This window comes from Sinocyclocheilus rhinocerous, unplaced genomic scaffold (genome assembly GCF_001515625.1).
Source record: "Sinocyclocheilus rhinocerous isolate Xijiao unplaced genomic scaffold, SAMN03320098_v1.1 scaffold481, whole genome shotgun sequence".
NCBI classification, from domain to species: domain Eukaryota; kingdom Metazoa; phylum Chordata; class Actinopteri; order Cypriniformes; family Cyprinidae; genus Sinocyclocheilus; species Sinocyclocheilus rhinocerous.
Genome location: NW_015657695.1, coordinates 942208 through 964830, shown reverse-complemented (window position 1 = coordinate 964830; position 22623 = coordinate 942208). Strand labels below are relative to the sequence as shown.

Below are 22623 nucleotides of genomic sequence, written 5' to 3'. Positions count from 1 at the left end.
AAAAATCCTAAAAAAATTATTAATTAAAATAAAATATTAAATTAAAATATTAAGCAGCACATCTGTTTTCAACATTGATAATAATAATAATAAGAAGAAGAAGAAATAAGAAATGTTTCTTGAGCAGCAAATCAGTATATTAGAATGATTTCTGAAGGATCACGTGATACTGAAGACTGGAGTAATCATGCTGAAAATTCAGCTTTGTATCACAGGAATAAATTACATTTTAAAATACAGTATATTAAAACAGAAAAAAGTAATTTTAAATTGTAATAATATTTCACAATATTACTGTTTTACTTTATTTTTGATCAAATAAAAGTAGCCTAGATGAGCCTTGTTTCAAAAATTTTTTTTTTTAAATCAGACCCCAAACTTTAGAATGGTATGTAAATATATAAATAACAAAACAACAACACAAGTCCAAACTGAAAGGCCATGACCAAACATTCAGTATCTAAAATCTATTATTTGCCAACTCTGGTGTACACTATTTGGTGTGCATCTTACCAACCCCAAACAGTAGTGTACATTAATAACAGAAAAAATAAAGATAACCAATAAAAATATAGAACCTACAAAAACAACTAAATCATGACGTACATAACATATAAAACATGTACAAAATGTTTAAAACATCAATGTCAAACAATGTTTTAGGCTAACACTTAAAGCATCTGATATAATGTAATAGCACAGTTCCACATTATAATGCACAAGTCATTGAGAGGTGATTACATACAGCTAAACATTGTGCGTTTGCAGCATGCAGCAGTAATGATTTGTATTTTGGTTTGAATCTGCACTGAAAGTTTAGAAAGACGATGAGTCCTTCCCCTTTGTGCCCACTATCAATCAGATAAAATCACCCATTTGTCACCACTGCTGACTCCTGCATACTGCTCACCATGTTTAGCAAGCAAAACATTCTGTGACAACTCAGTGAGCTGGCATGGGATTCATTTCTGAAATCAAATTAGATAATCTGTGATCTTAATAATCACATTAATAATCCAGATGTGCAGTACATGAACCTATGGCCACGCACAACATCAAGATTTCCTGAAAAAGATGTAGGCAAACTGAGGCAGGTCCACTGCCGTCCACTGACTATACAGACTCATTTTAAATGTCAAAAAGCCTTGAGGTACCACAATTCATTATGGATTAAATTGAATGTGCAAAGAAAGCCAATTTAACATCTTAAAGGGGTCATATGATGCTATTTTAAAGATCATTATTTTGTGTATTTGGTGTAACAGAATATGTTGACATGTTTTAATGTTCAAAAAACACATTATTTTTCAAATACTGTACATTATTGTAGGTCCTCTATGCCCCGCCTCTCTCAAACGCTTAGTTTTCTACAAAGTCCCTCCTTTGACAAGCGCAGTCTGCTCTGATTGGCCAGCTGACCCAGTGCATTGTGATTGGCCGAACGCGTCAGAAATGTCTTGTAACACTTCAAAGAGAAAGGAAAAATTTAAATCGCATCATATGACCCCTTTAATCATCTGAACAAAAAAGCAAACGTCAACCAAGAACGGCTGCACATGGTTGAGCAGCACACAATGCAGAAAAAAAGACTATAATTTGTGTCATGTAGAGAAAATACTTATATACTACCAAAATCTCAAGCCAATCTCAAAATGACCCTGCAAATCCAGATATCTTTGTTAAAGTCTGTGTACCCCACAGATCCAAAACACTACCTGCACTACATCCTTATCTTAAACACCACCCGGCTTTAACTGAAAGGAAAGGCCTCTTCAGCATCCTCAGATTGTTAAACATGGATTGCTATGGTGACAGCAAAGGAAATGAGTATTTTTATAGCCGTAATTTCTGCTGTTTGTATTGTGCCTTCATACCAGCCTAATGACATGAGAAAGCACATTCAGGGGTCCATCTTCTCCTGAGTGATTCTTATTAAAAAGAAAACATAAAAAAGGCCTCCTGACAAACACAGTGTGGCCCAATTGGGCAGAAGAATAATAGAGGTCTCTGTAAATGAGAAAAAGATCATGAGGATTAGCCAAAGCACCTGTGATTCCTGTCATTATGATGTTTGTTTTGGTCACGCTCTAAATACAGGCAGTTCTCTGGAGCAGATAAGCTGAAGTGACAGATCAACTCAACGATCACCACGAGAGACACGTTTTAATGTAGCATTAATAATAAATCCTTATGGGAGTCAATCATGTTTTCATTATGTTGCCACTTTAAATAGATTTATTAATGAATGCATTAGAACTATGTTATTGAGAAAGTCCACAGACACATGCTATATTTTGTTGTCAGAGAGCTGAACGCAACTGAATGCAATAAAGCAGGAGCAGAACTCACACAGGGCAGTGGATATTGACTAGTCACTCTCCATTAGACAGATTTCTAGACAAAAGCATTTATTGGCAGCCCATCAAGAAGCACACATTGAACAACGCAGCCAAACCACCGGAGCTAGAAATGCAAGGTCAAGATCTACAGTTAAGAAATCCAGTACTGCTCACTGCTTGAGACAAGAACTATGCTAGAATGATAGAACATGCATGACATCATGATTCGTTTTAAAAATGAAATCAATTATTATTTTGATTAACAAACTAAAATTGGGGGGGGGATAAATAAAATAGCATTTAAATATGTAATTTTTAATGCATCCTGTATGATATTTAAACCATACAAATAATAATGCAAGATGGTACATCAGGCCAACCTTTACCAAACATATTATTTGACAGGCTGGAATTTCGCAACATAACAGATTCAGAACTACAATGTCACATTTTCCATGAAATAATTTTCTGAATTCTTGGAATAATAAACAGAATCATTTTTAATTCTATGAATTTTACCTTCATGTTAAGGAAATGTGTAAACTATCCATTTACACATTTTCTCATTTTAAATGGCCAATGGCCTAGTGCAATTAATATTGTGATATATCCTTTATATATATATATATACATAAACTGTTGACTCTGCAAGTGATGCCTGATGACATCACAGTTGATGAAGCAGAGCAAGGAGACAGTTGTCTTGGTTACTTGGCAGAAGTGCATTTATTAAACTACCTACATAAGTAGGCCTAATAAATCATAAATCTATAGCACCAGTCCGGCACCAATTACAGAAAACAAGATATGTGGTATATACATAAACTGTTGACTCTGCAAGTGATGCCTGATGACATCACAGTTGATGAAGGAGAGCGAGGAGACAGTTGTCTTGGTTACTTGGCGGAAGTGCATTTATTAAACTACCTACATAAGTAGGCCTAATAAATCATAAATCTATAGCACCAGTCCGGCACCAATTACAGAAAACAAGATATGTGGATAAACCAACCTGATTGCATTTAACAGCGTTAAATTTGGAGAAATTTAAGCGTTTTAATTAATCCCAGAGACTGTAAGATGTAAGGTACAAAAGTGCTCTGCAATATTAAAAGCCAAACATTCCAGAACGAAGGAAACGAGTAAGTGATTATATAAAGAGAGGTTCTTACTTCATCTCCTTGGCCGAACTGTAGACCGAGGTGCACGAAGTGCTCAACGCGAATATATCCGTCTGCGTCCTCGTCGCACACGTCGAACACTTCTTTGAGCTTTTTCAGGAAAACCAGCAGCTGCTCTTGGTCGGGGAAGACATTGCCGTCCATCCTTATGAAGAGGCGCTGTTAAACGCGCTGTATTAGAGAGACTGGGCAGCTGCGAGTGCGCTCTCCATCACCTCAGCCTCGGCGCTCTGACACCAGCAGCAGCATCGCTTCTTCAGTCCAGCTGGAGGAGAACCTCGGCGCAGCGGAGGGGAGGAGCGCCACACTGGCTTTGACGTCGCGTGTGACGCGGACGCCTTTAGCTCGCTTTGATTGGTTCACGCAACTGACATAAGTGTCAACTCAGATTGGATTGAATTAGCCCCTTAACTGTCACCCCCCATTTTTTTAAATAGGCATGAAAGTGCACTATTAATGCATTTTGTAATATGACACTTGACACTGCCCACTAAGGGGGAGGAGACCGCCAAAAGATTTTAAAGTACCATTTCCATGGTAACACAATGTCTGATTTCAAAATGGTTTTCACAGGATGAATCTTGGGCTTCTAAGCATTCAATGATATATAATTTATGATGATTACTAAAACATTTGACAGAGAAAAAGGACAACAACAAAAAGAGCGCCAAGCGTCCCACAGGTGGGACGGTGACAGTTAAGGGGTTTTAAGTGACAACATTTTTGGGCTGATCCCCAATCAAAGCGGTTTCAAAACAAAAGATACATTATCAAAGCCACCGGGTGCCATCCAAACTCCATTGAATTTTTTTTTATGCATTTTTCTGTCACAAATGTCTAGATTTCTCTGTCAATATATCTCAAAATAACCACCAAATATGGAATCCGGAGACTCAGACCTTTGCAGTGATATGTTTTTTGTAAAGATTATAAAAAGGTTTGATTCTAAAAGACCGTAATGCATTTTGTAATATGACACTTGACACTGCCCACTAAGGGGGAGGAGACCGCCAAAAGATTTTAAAGTACCATTTCCATGGTAACACAATGTCTGATTTCAAAATGGTTTTCACAGGATGAATCTTGGGCTTCTAAGCATTCAATGATATATAATTTATGATGATTACTAAAACATTTGACAGAGAAAAAGGACAACAACAAAAAGAGCGCCAAGCGTCCCACAGGTGGGACGGTGACAGTTAAGGGGTTTTAAGTGACAACATTTTTGGGCTGATCCCCAATCAAAGCGGTTTCAAAACAAAAGATACATTATCAACTATATATGTTCCTGTTCTCTTGCTCAGGGTGTCAGCACTGCTGAATGAATATCAGTTCATACATCAGGTCAGAACATTATTCTTACTACTATTCATTACCAGTGTTGGGAAGTTTACACCCCCCTTTCAGAATCTGCAAAATGTAACTATTTTACCATAATAAGAGGGATCATACAAAATGCATGATATTTACATAAAGTCCAGAAGAGAAAATAATAATTGAATTTATAAAAATGACCCCGTTCAAAGGTTTACATACACTTGATTCTTAATACTGTGTGGTTACCTGAATGATCCACAGCTGTGTTTTTTTGTTTAGTGCTAGTTGTTCACGAGTCCCTTGTTTGTCCTGAACAGTTAACCTGCTGTTCTTCAGAAAAATCCTTCAGGTCCCACAAATTCTTTGGTTTTCCAGCATTTTTGTGTATTTGAACCCTTTCCAACAATGACTGTATGATTTTGAGATCCATCTTTGCACACTGAGGACAACTGAGGGACTCATATGCAACTATTACAGAAGGTTCAAACATTCACTGATGCTCCAGAAGCAAAAACCATGCATTAAGAGCCGGGGGGTGAAGATCAGGGTAAATTCAACTTATTTTGTCTTCTGGGAAACATGTAACACATCTAACATGTTCACTTATTTTTGCACAATGTAACAATATAGGACAAAAATAATTAAGAACGATACACGCGCGCTTTATTTTCAGTTTTGTTGCTTGCTTTTGATGACGCTACTGTTATTTTCAGCATTCATGTAAAAGAAGACATGAATTGTATAAATTCTAGCAGACATATTGCTTCAGTTTTGTTCACTCAGTTCAAGAGTGTAAACTTTATTTTTAAACAGAACAAATGAATTAACACATTCAATTTTCTTCTCAAAAGCATCAAGTAGAATATTGTTTACACTAAGTGTAAATTGTGACAGGTGATAGTCACACAACATCTAAAAAGAATTATGCGATTCGTACTAAAACCTAAACCTATCTCTCCATAGTAAGTAAAAACAGCCTAGGCCAACATTGTTGGCTATTTGCACACACTGTATAAACACACACATAATAATAAATCAATCACCTCTACTCCCATATAAAAAAAACTATTTATTTAACTGACATTGAGAATAAAATTAAAAGTTAATACAATGTGACAGGTGATAGTCACACAACATCTAAAAAGAATTATGCGATTCGTACTAAAACCTAAACCTATCTCTCCATAGTAAGTAAAAACAGCCTAGGCCAACATTGTTGGCTATTTGCACACACTGTATAAACACACACTAATAATAAATCAATCACCTCTACTCCCATATAAAAAAAACTATTTATTTAACTGACATTGAGAATAAAATTTAAAGTTAATACAATATGGAAATTAGCTGTTTCAACAAAGCAGCATTAAAATAAAAAAGGTTGTCCGTAAAGGTCTGGCTCAGTTAACATGTTTTGCATGACCATCATCCAACATTCTCCACAATGAGCCGGGGCTCCAAAAGAGAATCCCAGCGCTCCGTCAGCTGCAGGAAAGACATCAAAGAAAGGCTTGTTTTAGCCTACCACAGCATACACTTGTACAAAGAACTGCCCTTATTCACTTCAACAATTATACGGGATAATCAGAAAAGCCCAATTGGGGGATGGGGTTACAATCCAAACTACAAAAGAGGGTTTAGAGCTCGCAACAGCACTGTCAGGGACACTGCATGTGTTAAACATGGAGTATGCACATTTATATCCCTTTGAAACTTGTGTGTCAAATGCACTTCCCCAGCAAGCGTTGTAATTATGATCCATAATCTGAATTTAAAATACAACACGAGTCTGAGAAATAATTAATCATGGTGCTAATTAGTCACAAACACTCTTCTTACTACAAGCAATTTTTATCCATACGACTACCACTGCTGATATCTAAAACATCTCCCTACCAATATATGTAATGGCAAAATGTAATTTTGTAAGTGTATGTGTGTTATATAACTCATATTATACACATATTCACTTAACGACAACAAGTACATTGGCCTTTGTTTAGTAGGACCCCTGAGCAGTTAATATGAATTTCCAATCCATAGTAAAACCGTTTTAATAAGTAGATAGATCTGTCTCTGAATTCTGATTGGTCAATTCAATGTTACAGCCATTCTAAAGTCCAAGTGATGTGGTGGGTGTGAACTTGACATGGTTATTATGTAATATTTAAAGGAATATTTTAACCAAAAATGAAAATTTGACATGACACCAGTCCATCAGCAAAAAAAAAAAAAGCCGTTTGTATTTAACAAAACAATTATTAACTCATTTTAAACTCTTGCTTCTGGCCATAATCTATAATGACACTTCCTCCAGTAAAAAAAAAAAAAAAGTTCACCCCCTGTTGTCCTCTCAAAGCAAAATCCACCAACATATTTGTTTCGAACTGCTTTCGCTTGAAACCCATGCTTCATCTATGCATATTTCTCTCCTGATTCAGAAGAGACAATACTTTCACTGGAGACACAATATTATAGAACTCATATTTTAACCTGAAGCAGCAGTTTGAAGTTGAAAATGTCTTCATGATGGATTTGTTTCTTACCAACACACAGCTTGTTGCTTCAGAAAAGATTAATTGATGGACTGGAATTGTGTGGATTATTGTGATGTTTTTATCAGCTGTTTAGACTCTCATTCTGACGGTACCCATTCACTGCAGAGGATCCACTGGTGAGTTAGTGATGTAATGCTAAATTTTCTTCAAATCTGTTCCATGGAATGACTTGAGGGTAAGTAGATTTTCATTTTTAGATGCCCATTTCTTTAAGAGAACATTCAGTACCTGTGATCCATGTGTGACAGCATACTCTACTCTCTCGGATCCATCAGGGCTCTGATATACCAGGTCAAACTTGCCAGGTTCAGCTGGAGCTAAAAGACACATAATAAAATAAGGTTTTGCTGCAGAAGGAAGAGTGCAATCTAGTGTGTAATAAAGCAGCTGCAAACCTCCAGGCTTCAAATTTATAGAACTGAAACAGTGGCAAACATAAAAAGTGTTTTGGCGATACCTTGAGGTTGAGAAAGAAGTTCAAGCTCCATCACTTTTGTTTGAGGATCGAATGCAATAATCTTCCCTTCCTAAATAACAACAGCAAATTGTTAATTTATATTACACACAACACAGTTTACTGTACATTAAAGAAGTGTATGATGGCTTACTTTATAATCAGACACCTCTGGTGTGTAGTTCTCAGTCAGCTCCAAAAGCTTTAAGACAAGAGAGAACCATGAGATACTCAAAGACAACTTACATGTGGGCACTGAATCTAGAAAAACTAGCAAGGTATTTAAAACATTAAAACTGAGGTATATCTATTATCATTTATCATATCACATTGTACCTTAAAGGCGATTTTTTGGCCCACTGCAGGGGGAGCTGCCAGCAAGGGTAAAGCTGCGTAGTCCCGTCTAGGAGCTATTTCAGGTGGATTCTACAAGAACACAAAGAATTACCTGTATGGTTAGTGATTAAAGTGTAAAAAATAAATAAATATAATTATGTATTTATTATTTAGAATATCTATTATTAATGAATAAATAGAAATTACTTAATTTAAAAAAAATGAAAAACTAATAAAAATTAGCTGAAAACGTTGTCCAGGTCTGGACATATGAAAATGTTTTATCTGGAGCAAGGGTTTTCAACCTTTACTGACCAGCATAAAGCTAGATTTCAATCAGTCACTTTTCACAAAAATGTTTATTATATAAATAATGTGTATTATATATATTTTTAATTTTACTGAGAAAATCTAGTTTTTTTTTGTTAACAAAAAACACTGATTATCATTACATAATAACCTGATAAGCAAACAAATACCAAGAAGTTTTTTTTAAAGAAAATTGTTTATGATTTGAATATCTTATCCACAGATCCCTGGTTGAAAACCTTAGATTAGAGGCCATTTTTCTTGCAATTCTTTTGGAAAAAAATTGGGTAACAGTAGCTTCTTCTTATAAACCACATCTTCACTTCCAACTCACCTGCAGAATAAAACTTTCATTAGTCAGAGAATCGTTCTGTTTCTGCCGCTCGCCATTTCCATAGTTGTAATGCAAGTCTTGTTTCCACGGTGTTCCCTTGGCCCTACCAAAACCTCCTCTCCCACTGCCTCGGTTCGCACCGCGACCTCTGCCTCTCTCCTGACCTCTTGTGTTCCCTCTGTCCCTGCCTGCTGCCTCACTAACACCAGGGCTCACACCAGCAATTTTCAATCCCATCCCTTGCAGGTTTGGTTTCTTAATCACAAGCTCTATTTCACTGGCCTCAGAGTCTGAGCTCTCGGCCTTATCCTGGGGCTTTTTAGACACTGAAGACGAGACAGACTGAGCTGTAGCTGAGGAGGGCTGAGTTGCTACTTGTGATTTCTTAGCTGTAGGTCTGGCTTGGCTGGGTGATGAGGAAGAGGAATCTGTGGAGCTCTCTCTGCGTTGTGGGGTCTGTAGTGGAAGTTTTGAGGTCGTGCTAGATAGTTTGGGTGTAACCGGAAGCGACTGTACAGGAACATTGCTTTTGGGTTTCTCTGTGTCACTGTCATCCGAAGATGATGTGCTTTCTTTCCGTGGCTTTTTGGCAGCGCCATTCTGCTTGGGTTTAGGTTTTGGTGGAGGGGCCTTATTGTGAGACTCATCCTCACTGCTGTCCGAAGAACTTGACGTTGGTTGCGGAGTCTTGGCACGAGTTGTTTTGTCACCGGTAGGGACAGCAGAAATGCCTTTTCTGTTGTTTTTAGTAGATGGGGTTTCAGTGTTCTTTTGCGGGGTTGCAGGTTTGGCGGCTGACTCTTTTACCTCTTTCTTCTTTTTCTTCTTCTTCTTGGCATCCTCTGCTGGTGCCGAGCCATTGATTTGCACATCTTCATGTTTCTTTTTTTTACTTAGACCTTTGCTGATCTGCGTCTCATCCTCTCTCCCTCTTTTGTTGGTCTTTGAGTTTTGTGCTTCAGAGTTCTGGTAAACTTCTTCTCCATTAATGTAAACCGCATTGGATGCCTTCACCCTGTCAATAGACATGATAAATAAACACTTGTCAACATAAAAAGGTTATCTAAACTAGCATAAACGTTCGCCATATTATTACATAATACAGTTCTTACCTTATGCTATCATTATCACGTACAATATAAATACTTTCTGTGGAAGGCAGGTAGCAATCCTCAATGAACAAGTCTAAAATAGTCCTACGGCTGTAGCCAAACTTTTCCTTTATGATGCTGGAAAGATCTGCGACAACTCGGCATTTGTTTAAGTCCACCAGCAACCAACACATCCGACACTCAGATGTCGCAGGAGGAGGATAATCAAAGTACAATCTAACCCTGACAGAACTGATACTGGAGGTGGCCATGCCTGAGCAGTATATTGTCAATGAGGACGATGGAGGCGCTCACTGTTTTAAACAGGGGCTTCGGTCGCGCTGTCACACACTCTGCTGCTCTCTTTTGGTGTGGAAGAGAATAACTGCAGTTTACTTCCCTGTTCGTCAGCTGACTGAAGTCATATGATACCGATCCTTACAGTGTCCAGAGGACTGGGTTTGAGTGCTTATAGCCGGTGCTGGGTCCGAACACAGCCCGTGTGGCAGGCTGTTTGAGAGAGCTTGAGATCGATAATAATGGCGCGCTCGTGGATGGGCATGCTGGCTGTGCTGCTTGCTGTGAGTTTTTATAAAGGTATGGAATATATATCTGTGTGCTGCTGAATGATACCCTTTGGAAATTTGTAGGGATTATGTGTATCTTTTCAGGCTCAGTCATACTTTTTGTAGTTATTGGTATTAAGGAGTGTAACATGAGAAGATATACTGAAATGTTTTGTAACTTTAGATACAAAGTGAAAGCGAAAGATATAATGTCCTTTTTTTCCATTTGCATCCTGTTATACGCAAATCTGTGAACTGAGAACAGAGTTAAAATAATAAAGAAACCGAATGATTTTCCTCATTTTAGGTTCTGTCGAGGGTTTTCGAACATGCATTCGCGTAATTGTTGTTTGATAGAACGATACGATGACTCGTATGAGTCGGTTCTTTTTAATGAATCATATACATGTCAATAGGGCGCTTATATTTGATTTAATTGTTATAATGGCTGGTTATTATATTATTCACAATGTCAAATGGAATTAAATAATGCTATGTTTGAACAAATTATATAACATTGACATTAAAACGTATTGGAAACATATGAAAGCAAAAACTTATGCAAATGTGCAAAGTTTATTTGTAATTTTTATATACGTGTGTGTGTGTATAGATTATATATTCTCGTTTGTACAATTTTTCTCATCTAAAAACTGAATATTCTATGCTGCACCGCAAGTAACTTTTCGTCAAGTCCGACTCGAAATGAACAATAAACTTTTACTGTTACATTTTTTAAATATATCTAAGGGGAGAAATTGCTATACGAATTGCATTCCTTTCCCCCCTAAATATTTCTTCCTCAAACGTAATAAATCGTAACCGATAAGGAACCTTTACATTTATTTGAAAAGGGACCATGCACAATTTTAACATAAATGTTCCATTTCATGCATTGTACCGAATTTAGCCAGTGGCTAGTTTTCATCCGCGGTCCCTTGGCAGGTAATCATAATCATAGGTAAACATAAGACAACAAACACATACAATACAGTAATACTTATACACATTCTATCAGAGCCAAAAAGAACAGTAAAGATAGCGTCCAGTTTAAACCACAACCATGTCAGTGTTTACAGAGTTGAGTTGATTTTAAATAAGATTAGTTTTAATTTTAAAATGTCCACAACCATGTTAGTGTTTACAGAGTTGAGTTGATTTTAAATAAGATTTTAGTTTTAGTTTAAAAATGTCAATAGATGTGCACATCCTTATGTCTTCTGGTAGAGTGTTCCAATGAATAATAGCTGTCACTGAGAAAGATGATGATCCAAAGACAGAATGACGAAAAGGAACAAAACAATCACTAGTAGATGATGATCTAGTAGATCTTACAGAGACTGTAGAGCGAAAATGCACAAAATCACGAAGTATGGCAGGAGCCAAACCATTTAAAACTTTATATACCATACACAAATTTGAGAAAAGTCTAAAATTATCAACGCTCAAAAATTTTTATTTCTCCAAAACCCTACAGTGGTGATATTGGTTAGGCTTTTTGTCCTGCTTTTTAAAGTCTGCTTATAAAGAGATTTTAAAGGTTTGATAACAGTTTCTCCTGCTCGACTCCAACATGTCAGACAGTACTGTATGACAGATGAGAAAAGATTGTAGCATGCATAAAAGTCTTAGCTACATCAGTGGGTAGACATTTGTCTAAAATTTAACAAGTTATATTTTATAGTCCTCACCATTTTCTTTACATGTTTTTTAAAACTAAGGTTTGGATCCAGCCTTAAACCAAGATAGGCCTAATTAAACTCGGTAACAATTTCTATCTTTTCACCATTTATATCTTTTCTTCCAAAATATCTGCATTGGAAGAACACATTTGTTTTAGAAAAAAACATCCCTTTTGTTTTACCAGTGTTCAAGGTGAGATACTATTGCTCTAACCACTGTGTAATCCTTTCCATAGCAACATTTAGCTTTTCAGCTGCTAACTCTGCTGTTCTCGCATGTGTAAAAATAACAGTATCGTCGGCATACATTTGCACTTGTATCCCTTCACACTGCTGTGGGAGATCATTAATGTACAAACTAAATAATAAAGGGCCTAATATTGATCCTTGGGGTACGCCCGTTGTACAGTTTAAGTTATTGGAATGAACCCCTTTGATTTTTACAAATTGCTGTCTATTTGATAAATATGAGGAAATCCATGCTAAAGCCCCAGATGAAAATTGAAACTTAGATAATTTAGAAAGAAGAACATTGTGATTAACTGTGTCGAAGGCTTTACGCAAATCTAAAAATTTAGCACCAACTGTTCCACCTTTATCAAGCCTAGATTTGATTTGCTGTTTAAGTTATTGGAATGAACCCCTTTGATTTTTACAAATTGCTGTCTATTTGATAAATATGAGGAAATCCATGCTAAAGCCCCGGATGAAAATTGAAACTTAGATAATTTAGAAAGAAGAACATTGTGATTAACCGTGTCGAAGGCTTTACGCAAATCTAAAAATTTAGCACCAACTGTTCCACCTTTATCAAGCCTAGATTTGATTTGCTCTGTTAAATGTAAAGTAGCTGTTTCAGTAGAATGATTTACTCTGAAACCAAATTGCATACAGTGTAAACCAACCTTAGCTGTATTAAGATAAGATGTCAGTTGTTCAAGAACTACCTTTCTGCAACTTTTGAGACTACTGGAAGTATGCTGATAGGTCTATAGTTGCTAATCTTGAAATGATCCCCGAATTTAAAAATAGGAAAAACAATGGCTTGCTTTCATGCAAAACACTGTATTCAAATGATAAATTAATTAAATGAGAAATAACAGGAGCTAAAGTATCTTTATGAGTTTTGAGAAACTTAGTGTGAAATTGATGGACATCCCTACATTTAGTATTTCTTAAACACACTTCGCTGTTTGATGGGCCAGGTAAATCCACAGGAAATCCCCAGGCACTCACCTCATTGTGAGACGCCGCTGAGGTCGTACCCAAATGAGGCTCAGGATCAAATGAGGATTCAGAACAAGAATCGTTTTGTGCAATCTTCAGACTTAAATTAATATAATGTGACTTTTGTTGTTCTTATTATCACAGGTAGTTGTGTTCCAGTTCAAGCCAAAGAGTCATGGGGATATGTGGATGTCCGTGATGGAGCTCATATGTTCTGGTGGCTCTATTATGCCAATAGCTCCAGTGCCAGTTATAAAGATCTACCTCTGGTTATGTGGCTGCAGGTTTGTCACTCATCTGCCCAGTGTGACCTGTCATATATCTTCTCCAGATCATATCTCTTTGGAAGCGTCCTTCAATCCACATTCACATAGCTGTTATACCTTTTCTGTTTTTCCACCTTGATTTTCCCTCTCTTTTCTGAAGTACATCTAAGGTCGCTCATGCTCCTGTTTATTTTAGGGAGGTCCTGGCGGATCTAGCTGTGGTTTTGGCAATTTTGAGGAAATTGGACCTCTTGACAGAGACCTCAAGCCGAGAGAAACCTCTTGGGTATGTAAAGGAATATTTTCTTGACTTCCATATCTGTAGTATTGATTGAGGAGTTTATTTTGGGAAATACAGAATATTTTATTGCCTCTTTTGATTTTCATTGTTTCTTTATAATATAATATACGCACTATATTTTTATTGCCTCTTTTGATTTTCAGTGTTTCTTTATAATATAATATACGCACTATATACAAAATGTTTCAGCAAAAATAATTAAATAATTGATTAATCGATCGATCAATTGATTGATAATTAAAAATTAAAAATATGATGTGAGCAAATAAATAAAACTTAATATGTTATTTATGATCAAATTTCATGTATTGATTGCAAGATTTTATATAGCCTACATTTTATACATTTATTTATTATAAAATATTTGTTTATAATGCAACTATTTATTCAATGTCAAAATTAAGTAAATTAACAGATCATAAAATAAACATATAAGGACATGTTTCAGCAAATAAAAATGCAATGAAAATAATAAATACAATAAATACAATTTTGAGCCTTATTTACGATCGCATTTTATTTATGGATTGCAACATTTTATGATATATTTATTTTCTTATGGTGCATGTATGTATTATTATTTGATTAATTTTGTCTGTTATATTCCCTAATAAAACACATCTCTTTTTTCATTGAACACATGCATCGAATGCATTGAACACCCGAAGCCGCGGCTGTTTAGTGGTTTTCTTTTTTGCATTCGCTGCTGTAGTACCTGTGTGATCATCACAGGCCGCCGTAGTTCCTGACCGAGGTGAGAATGGCCGGCTGGATGTTGCTCCGGTGCCTTTTCGGGCCCAATCTACAGCGGATCCACCGCTCACCGGACCAGACACGTACCGACGGCAGAACGCCCCGCAGGGTACGACTCTTTCATCCCCTTTAGACAGATCCATAGCCTTAAAACACTGCCGAGATCAGTCTCGCAAGAGTGTGCGGAAGTGCATTATTGTGCTATTGGCGGAGTCTCAAATCCAAGTGGGCTGCCTATCTAGACAGCATTTGACCATCAAATGCGATTTGATTTAATCGGAACGTTCGAAATGAGCTCAAATGATGTCTTAAAACAGTGTCTAGATAGGCAGCTCTCTCTGTTGTGAGACAGCCATTGACAGAGAGCTGTTTGCTAACTGAAGTGAGCTTCTCTCTCGTGGTCGAGTGACAGGGCAGGCTAGCATCTGTCATGAGGAGCACAACCATAACAACACTATTAGCGCACTCATGCGTCGAATTATTGCGTTTTTATTCTGTTTCTATTTGGGTTAGACATCAGACATTTGTCATTGTTATGAATCATAGGCTGTTGCAATAATAACTGAATGAGTAACGTTAATCTTTCTCTTACCCCCTTCACAGAGAAACAGCTCAGTAGTCTCACACATGAATCTACCCTTTAAAATACCATAGAATGCTTTTTTGTTTTTACTACTGTAAAATCATTAATGTACTGTATGTAACTGTAGGTTCTCCCTCAAAAATGTAAGATTATTTCTATAATAAAAATATTTCTATCATTTTGTTTATATATATAAATATATATGTATATATATTTTTTTTAAACTTTTTTTTTAATAAAAGATTGTAGTGGCTAAAACTAAATAGAGATTGACAGATATGTTTTGTAACCAATATTTATCGGAATGTTTTTATGTATATATTGTTTTCTGTTTGATTACTTTTAGTTCTAATTAACTGATATTTCACTGTTGCAAATTTGTGGCAAAATAAATAGCATAATTATTAGACTACAACAGTAAAAACACAACATGGATTTTGAATATTTTTTATAATAAGAAGAATAACACCATCAATAATGATACTATTGCTAGTTGTTTTGGGATATAAATGAAACTAAACTAAATGGATATAATTTATTTTCATGTTTATGTGATTCTTAAAATGCGTTCTGGCAGAATGAATGGCTTTTATGTGGAAAAAAATTTATACAAACCAACAAATTACTACAGTGAACTGATGAAGAGTAGATATGTGAGAATATTGGTACATTGTATCTATCAAACCTATTTTTTGGTCTGTATCTAATGCCAAGTGACCACAGATTTATTGTAACAATATCTGTGGTATTATTAAGTGTAGAAACTATGGTGGTCGCCATAGCAAACTTTAGTGAAGATACATCAAACTCAGAATTGCCATGTCTTTATCTTATGTAGGGCTGGAATTATCAGCCCAGAGGTTTGGAGAGGCACTCAGATAGCATCCTCGGATGGGTATGTGATCACAGTCATGTTTCATTGCACCCTGCAGTTGGTGTAGTTACCAAATCAATCCTGTTAAAAAAAAAAAGCCCAAAGGTTTTGTAATGCAAAGTTTAATTACTGTCATGTGTTGTCCTTCAGGCCTCAGTGCTGTGGTCTCTGTCCTACTACAGTTCTCCATTGCTCCTCTGTTATCTCTACAGGAAAGGTAAAACACAAATACAGCATCATATAACCGCCAAACTAATTTTTTTTGTGCTAAAATTATAATTCTATTATCCAATACACCTAGTAATAAAAAGCGTTTTATTGAAACAAAGATTTGCAATCTTATATTTTCGTCTCTTTTACCTGTACGAAGAATACAATCAAAATTAGAAAAAAGAGAGAGAAAGAAAGAAGAAAAAAAAACATCACAAACCATCCCTTACCAGACCTGTTTACATTAAATTATAAAGTATGATGAAGAAATATTAAAACATTACATTAACAAATGATGCATTAGTCCTATAGGGTTTCCATCAAGATAACAGAGAAAAGGGTGCCAGATTTTGTCAAACTGTTCATATCTGCCCTTCAAACAGTATCTAATTAGTTCCAAATGTAAAGTAGAAATCATCTCTCCAAATCTCTCCAATGTGACAGTAGGAGCCTCCTTTTTCTTCCAGAACAACAGTATTAACTTCTTGGCTGTAATTAAACTGTATGCAAGCAGTTTGTGTTGTGCTCCTGATAATGGATGCATGCGTTCAGAAAGTCCCAGAATGAAAAGTGCCGGATCCGGCTGCATTTGCACCCTAAACGTTTGTTCTTCTTATCAAAAAACAGGTAGTTGTGTTCCAGTTCAAGCCAAAGAGTCATGGGGATATGTGGATGTCCGTGATGGAGCTCATATGTTCTGGTGGCTCTATTATGCCAATAGCTCCAGTGCCAGTTATAAAGATCTACCTCTGGTTATGTGGCTGCAGGTTTGTCACTCATCTGACCAGTGTGACCTGTCATCTATTTTCTCCATATCCTTCTCCAGATCATAATCTCATTGGAAGCTTCGTTCAATTAGAATTTACATAGCTGTTATACCTTTTTCTGTTTGTCCACCCTGATTTTCCCCTCTCTTTTCTGAAGTACATCTAAGGTCGCTCATGCTCCTGTTTATTTTAGGGAGGTCCTGGCGGATCTAGCTGTGGTTTTGGCAATTTTGAGGAAATTGGACCTCTTGACAGAGACCTCAAGCCGAGAGAAACCTCTTGGGTATGTAAAGGAATATTTTCTTGACTTCCATATCTGTAGTATTGATTGAGGAGTTTATTTTGGGAAATACAGAATATTTTATTGCCTCTTTTGATTTTCATTGTTTCTTTATAATATAATATACGCACTATATACAATTTCAAAAAAAAAAAAAAAAGGAATTTGTGAATAATTTATTATTCACCTACAAATATTTGTGTCTATGCAGGTGCGTGCTGCCAGTGTGCTATTTGTGGATAACCCAGTGGGCACCGGATACAGTTACACAGACACTGAAGATGCCCTCACCAAGGACGTTGCAATGGTGGCATCAGACATGATGGTCCTACTCAAGAGCTTTTTCTCTCTAAAGACAGAGTTTCAAGTAAGCAAAACAAAAATACCTATCAGACTGAACTTAATATATTTTCAACATTTGTCATAGTATCTCACTTTTCTCCCCAACAGAGTACTCCCTTCTATATATTTTCTGAGTCTTATGGAGGCAAAATGGCAGCAGCTATTTCCCTCGAACTCACAAAGGTACTGAAAGAATTGTTCTCACTTTAGGCTTCTTGAGAGGTAATTTTGTAGCAACACACACAAGATCAAAAAAGCCATGTGCTTGCTGATTTCATCTAAACGTTAATTTACAGACCACACCTCAAACTAATTTTAATCTGTACTGAATGATTATGTCCTCTCTCTTTAGGCTGTTCAAGCTGGTTCAATCAAATGCAAATTTGCTGGGGTGGCTTTGGGAGATTCCTGGATCTCTCCTATAGGTCTGTAAAAAGCTTGTCAAATTTAGTCTGGTTGTGTACAGCTATGTGTCTTTTTTATGGAGTTATCATATCTTGGTTTACTAATCATTATGCACAATCATCATGTATAGTCCTCCTGACTCACATGACAGCAAAAACCAGGTGTAATGCATTACAATACAGCACTTGCTTTTTCTCTTTATGCAGATTCAGTCATGACATGGGGTCCTTATCTTTACAGCACAGTGAGTAATTCATGATAACACCTCCGTCTCTTCAGAGAGATTAAGCATGATTGCATTAGCCTGATCAAAACAATACACTACCATTCAATTTTTTGATTTGGTCCAAAATGCAGTAGAATATTATTAATGTTTACATAAACTTACATAAAACATAAACTGTTTTCCATCTTAATATATTTTAAGATATATTTAATTCCTGTGATGCAAAGCTGAATTTTCAGCATCATTACTCCAGTCTTCAGTGTCACATGATCCTTCAGAAATCATTCTAATATACTGATTTGCTGCTGAAGAAACATTTCTTATTATCAATGTTAAAAACAGTTGTGCTGCTTAAAGAAACATCTTTTATTTGAAATAGGAATCTTTTGTAACATTAAAAATTTATTTACTCTTACTTTTAATCAATTTAATGCATCCTTGCATTTCAAATGCACAAACCTTTGAATGATAGTGTTTAATCAATTTAGTGCATGAGATTTATGTAACGGTGTTCTGACACTTCAGATGCATGTTGATCAGAGGGTTTAATGCTGCTGATGTGTGTGTCTGTGCTGTGGTTTATAGTCTCTGTTGGATGACAATGGACTGGACGAGGTGACTAAAGCAGCAAAGGCAGTGCTGGAGGCAGTGAGACAGGGCCAGTACCAAAAAGCCACAGACTTGTGGTCCATCACAGAGAATGTAGTGGAACAGGTGAGTCGAGCACCAGGAGCTTAAGATTAAATTCACGTAGAGGTCTTAATGCATTGTTTAATTAAAGAAATTAGATATAATATGTGCTTCATTCAGTTATTTTGTTACAGAACACAAATGGTGTGAACTTCTATAACATCCTCACACAAAACTCAGATGAGATGGTGAAGACCAGTTCAGATCAAACCAATGGATTTCTCTGTGAGAAACTCAACACGCACAAATTCAAACTTTCTTTGTGACATAAATGGAAATGTTTTGCTCATCATTTTGTCTTGTTTTTACAGCCTCACTGAAGCGTCGCCACATTCGCCCTTTGCACCGTCAGTCCCTTTCAGAGTTGATGAATGGGCCAATCAGACAGAAGCTTGGTGTCATACCAAAGAATGTCACATGGGGAGGTCATTATTCTTTTTACAATTTACAGAGGTATTTGTGTAATTGTGTAACATTATGAGTCTTACAAGTGTTCTCCTGTTTCTTCAGGACAAGCTGAAGCAGTGTTTGAAAGCATGGCAGGAGATTTCATGAAGCCTGTGGTGGACATTGTAGATCAGCTTTTGGCTGCAGGAGTCAATGTTACCGTCTACAATGGCCAGCTGGATCTCATTGTGGACACAATGGGTGAGGACATCAACCATTAGGAAACATTTCAGAATGGCAACTCTTGACCAACACATTTTAGACTATAGTGTTTGGGCCATTTACACTTGATAGTTGAGTGTGTCAAAACTAATACGTCCCAGACAACAAACAAAGTCTGTCGACTTGCTGTACACTGATGTATATAGTCATGAAACCAGAGACCATCCTGTCCATTAAATCTGATCTCAAGTGGTCATACGCAATGCCTTTTAATGCCCGGTGTAATTGGTAATGTGCCACAGCTGACCGCTTGTGATCAGATCACCCGGGTCGGATGTTAATAGATGGTGTTTGTAAGTCAGTAAGCTTTTTTTTATACTCCATTTTACCCATCAGTTTGATATTTAGGAAGACCGTTATTATTGGGTGTTGTCAGGATAGTGTTTCTGCACTGCAGTGATAATTGATTTGTGTTGATTTGTGAGCAGGTCAGGAGTTGTGGGTGAAACAGCTGAAATGGGATGGACTCCAATACTTCAACAAAGTGAAATGGACGGCATTGGAGGACCCACAAACACAGAGCCAGACTGGAGCTTTCTATAAGACCTACAAGAACTTTGCCTTCTACTGGATCCTCAAAGCTGGACACATGGTACACCGTATTCTTTTTTGCACTAATTTTAATGTTTGTAAAACATTGTTCAATATTGTTATATTCGGGTAGTTTTAGCATGGCTTTAACTGCAGAAGCTATGGTGGTTTAGCTTCATTTTTCTGAAGGGAAAATACATTTCTCAGTATTTATTTTTAGACTTCATGAGTGTATGTGACCATCTCTATCCATTACATCATCACAGATCCCATCTGACCAGGGGCCAATGGCTCTGCGGATGTTGAAGATGGTGACTCAGCAGGAGTGATGGATCTTATTCAGATACAAACTGGAATGGCTTGCTAACCACTTTTAGACAATCAACACACAAAAATTTTACCAAAATCTGACACTTTTTTTTTTTTTTACCTTTTTGTTGAGATTGAGATTATTCATGTAATAAAATTTTTTTCAATGCCTGTGTCTTGTAAAATTTGTAAATTTGAATGCCTGCAAACAATAAAGTCATAATTTTTTATACAGTTTGAATTGTTGCCTGAAATCTTCTTTTGCTCATAGAGAACTAAAATAGTTTTTATTTACTTTTTCTCAAACAACATTACATTACAAGAGAACTAACTTTAAAGTTGTTTAACATTCCCATTTATTGAAGTGAAGTGACATGTGGCCAAGTATGGTGACCCATACTCAGAATTAGTGCTCTGCATTTATCCCATCCAAAGTACACACCATGAACACACACCCGGAGCAGTGGGCAGGCATTTTATGCTGCGGCGCCGGGGGAGCAGTTGGGGTTCGGTGCCTTGCTCAAGGGCACCTCAGTCGTGGTATTGAAGGTGGGAGAGAGCGCTGTACATTCACTCCCCCACCTACAATCCCTGCCGGTACGAGACTCGAACCCGCAACCTTTGGGTTACGAGTCCGATTCTAACCATTAGGCCATGACTTATGCAATACAAATAATTTATCTGCAAGTCAAGAAGGAAAACTAGGATCATCTCCTTTCTTGTTTTCACACAAATGCATAAACAAGTGAATTTCATTAAGAGACTTTCGTTAAAATAACATTTTACAATTTCGAAGAAGGTACATGATTATTTTCATGAAGTTTGCATGCCATTTATGAATAAATGTTAGATTATGAACTTATAAAGCTGTAGAATATATGTGCAATCACTAAAAGAAACGGACCACTCTGGTCCTCGCACAATAGTGGTCAAAATGCACACTAGTACTTCAAATGGCTTTTACTATAATAAAGGATATATACGAATAATATTGCATATAGTGCAAATTCGATTTGCTGCTTCTTCAATTAAGTTTTCAGTCATTCACAAAATACTGAATACATATTTAGCACCAACTCATCACACATTTATACTGCATATCAAATAGAAGAGAGATTTGTTTATACTATGAAAACAGCATGTGACATTGATGGGCTCTCTGAGGACCCTCAATTTAGGCACTGTAGCTGAGTGTGCGTCGGCCCCACTGGACCTCAGGCACTTTGAATCCCTCTCTGCTCACAGGCTCCACCACCAGCTCTATGAGACCCGGAGCAGCAGGCACCTCCAGCTCCACCACACGGTACAGGGTAGAGTAAGATCTGCCAATCAGAGTCAACGGACCAGGGGGAATGCGAGGGTCAGGACCACGGAGATGCCTCCAGTGAATCCGGAAATGGCGGACCTGCTCGGTGGGGTATTGCCAGCGTAAGGTGGCATTCAAAAGTACCTTCAGCGTGTGTCCGTCTCCCTTCAAAGCACCTGTGTGCCACACCACATCATTCACGCAGATGCCTTCAACAGACTGCAGGGGTGCTTCAAGACTCTCTGCATCCAACAGCTGTGTGAAAAAACAGACCATTTAGCTACTACCAACTTTATATGTGCACTACTGTCAATTAGGGGTCAGATTAAAAATAATGAATACTTTTTTTCAGCAAGGCTGCATTGCTCAAAGGTGACAGTAAAAAACGAATTGTAATAATATTTCACATTATTGCTCTTTTACTGTAATTTTGATCAAATAAATACAGCCTAGGTGAGCATAAGAGACTTCTTTCACAGACATAAAAACATCTTACAGACCCCAACCTTTATTAATGGTGGTGTACTATATGTGACCCTGGACCACAAAACCAGTCTTAAAGGAACACTCCACTATTTTTGAAAATAGGCTCATTTTCCAACTCCCCTAGAGTTAAACAGTTGAGTTTTACCATTTTCGAATCCATTCAGCCGATCTCCGGGTCTGGCGGTAGCACTTTTAGCTGCAGCTTAGCATAGATCATTGAATCTGATTAGA

General features: G+C 36.9%; 5 protein-coding genes across 6 annotated transcripts in view; 2 read left to right on the top strand and 3 right to left on the bottom strand.

Annotated features, from left to right (window-relative positions):
* LOC107721471 (rab11 family-interacting protein 4A-like) overlaps window positions 1–3808 on the bottom strand; it is a 53424-nt gene extending 49616 nt beyond the window's left edge. Inside the window, exon 1 of the mRNA XM_016529479.1 lies at window positions 3512–3808. Within this exon, the coding sequence (XP_016384965.1) occupies window positions 3512–3664 (153 nt within the window). The 5' untranslated portion in view covers window positions 3665–3808. The remainder of the gene's footprint in view (window positions 1–3511) is intronic.
* A 2198-nt stretch (window positions 3809–6006) lies between these two features.
* Window positions 6007–10264, bottom strand: LOC107721510 (coilin-like). The gene is made up of 7 exons (XM_016529567.1): window positions 9941–10264; window positions 8829–9843; window positions 8186–8275; window positions 8004–8051; window positions 7853–7922; window positions 7624–7712; window positions 6007–6322 (listed from the first exon to the last, which is right to left on the bottom strand). Exons 1-7 carry the CDS (start codon window positions 10189–10191, stop codon window positions 6263–6265), a joined length of 1623 nt encoding a protein of 540 aa, XP_016385053.1. The 5' UTR covers window positions 10192–10264; the 3' UTR covers window positions 6007–6262.
* Window positions 10265–10334: 70 nt separating this feature from the next.
* On the top strand, window positions 10335–21025 carry LOC107721511 (retinoid-inducible serine carboxypeptidase). Of its 2 annotated transcripts, none has more exons than XM_016529568.1 (13): window positions 10335–10516; window positions 17009–17148; window positions 17342–17431; window positions 17640–17795; window positions 17879–17953; window positions 18123–18195; window positions 18382–18419; window positions 18987–19115; window positions 19226–19316; window positions 19403–19516; window positions 19602–19739; window positions 20189–20352; window positions 20558–21025. In XM_016529568.1, the coding sequence occupies exons 1-13, from the start codon at window positions 10459–10461 to the stop codon at window positions 20618–20620; spliced, it is 1329 nt and encodes a 442-aa protein (XP_016385054.1). In that variant the 5' UTR covers window positions 10335–10458; the 3' UTR covers window positions 20621–21025. The 2 variants fall into 2 exon arrangements, with proteins under 2 accessions (XP_016385054.1, XP_016385055.1); XM_016529569.1 differs by lacking the exons at window positions 17009–17148; window positions 17342–17431 and adding exons at window positions 13539–13678; window positions 13857–13946.
* LOC107721512 (protein ABHD16A-like) lies at window positions 14632–16588 on the top strand. Its single transcript, XM_016529570.1, has 3 exons — window positions 14632–14823; window positions 16136–16192; window positions 16322–16588. Exons 1-3 carry the CDS (start codon window positions 14722–14724, stop codon window positions 16448–16450), a joined length of 288 nt encoding a protein of 95 aa, XP_016385056.1. The 5' UTR covers window positions 14632–14721; the 3' UTR covers window positions 16451–16588.
* A 171-nt stretch (window positions 21026–21196) lies between the features above and the next one.
* The window catches only part of LOC107721470 (cytosolic endo-beta-N-acetylglucosaminidase-like), a 7414-nt gene continuing 5987 nt past the window's right edge, over window positions 21197–22623 (bottom strand). Inside the window, 1 exon segment of the mRNA XM_016529478.1 lies at window positions 21197–22161. Within this exon segment, the coding sequence (XP_016384964.1) occupies window positions 21775–22161 (387 nt within the window). The 3' untranslated portion in view covers window positions 21197–21774.

Bases quoted from the DNA above. Each gene is read 5' to 3' on its own strand.
- LOC107721510 (XM_016529567.1), bottom strand. From the start codon at position 10,191: ATGGCCACCTCCAGTATCAGTTCTGTCAGGGTTAGATTGTACTTTGAT. The intron at 8,276-8,828 runs GTGAGTTGGAAG...GTGTTCTTGTAG, and splicing joins ATGAAAGTTTTATTCTGCAG to AATCCACCTGAAATAGCTCC. The intron at 6,323-7,623 runs GTACTGAATGTT...TCTTTCCTGCAG, and splicing joins CTGTCACACATGGATCACAG to CTGACGGAGCGCTGGGATTC.
- LOC107721511 (XM_016529568.1), top strand. From the start codon at position 10,459: ATGGCGCGCTCGTGGATGGGCATGCTGGCTGTGCTGCTTGCTGTGAGT. The intron at 19,317-19,402 runs GTGAGAAACTCA...TTGTTTTTACAG, and splicing joins TCAAACCAATGGATTTCTCT to CCTCACTGAAGCGTCGCCAC. The intron at 20,353-20,557 runs GTACACCGTATT...ACATCATCACAG, and splicing joins TCCTCAAAGCTGGACACATG to ATCCCATCTGACCAGGGGCC.
- LOC107721512 (XM_016529570.1), top strand. From the start codon at position 14,722: ATGGCCGGCTGGATGTTGCTCCGGTGCCTTTTCGGGCCCAATCTACAG. The intron at 14,824-16,135 runs GTACGACTCTTT...TATCTTATGTAG, and splicing joins ACGGCAGAACGCCCCGCAGG to GGCTGGAATTATCAGCCCAG. The intron at 16,193-16,321 runs GTATGTGATCAC...GTTGTCCTTCAG, and splicing joins CAGATAGCATCCTCGGATGG to GCCTCAGTGCTGTGGTCTCT.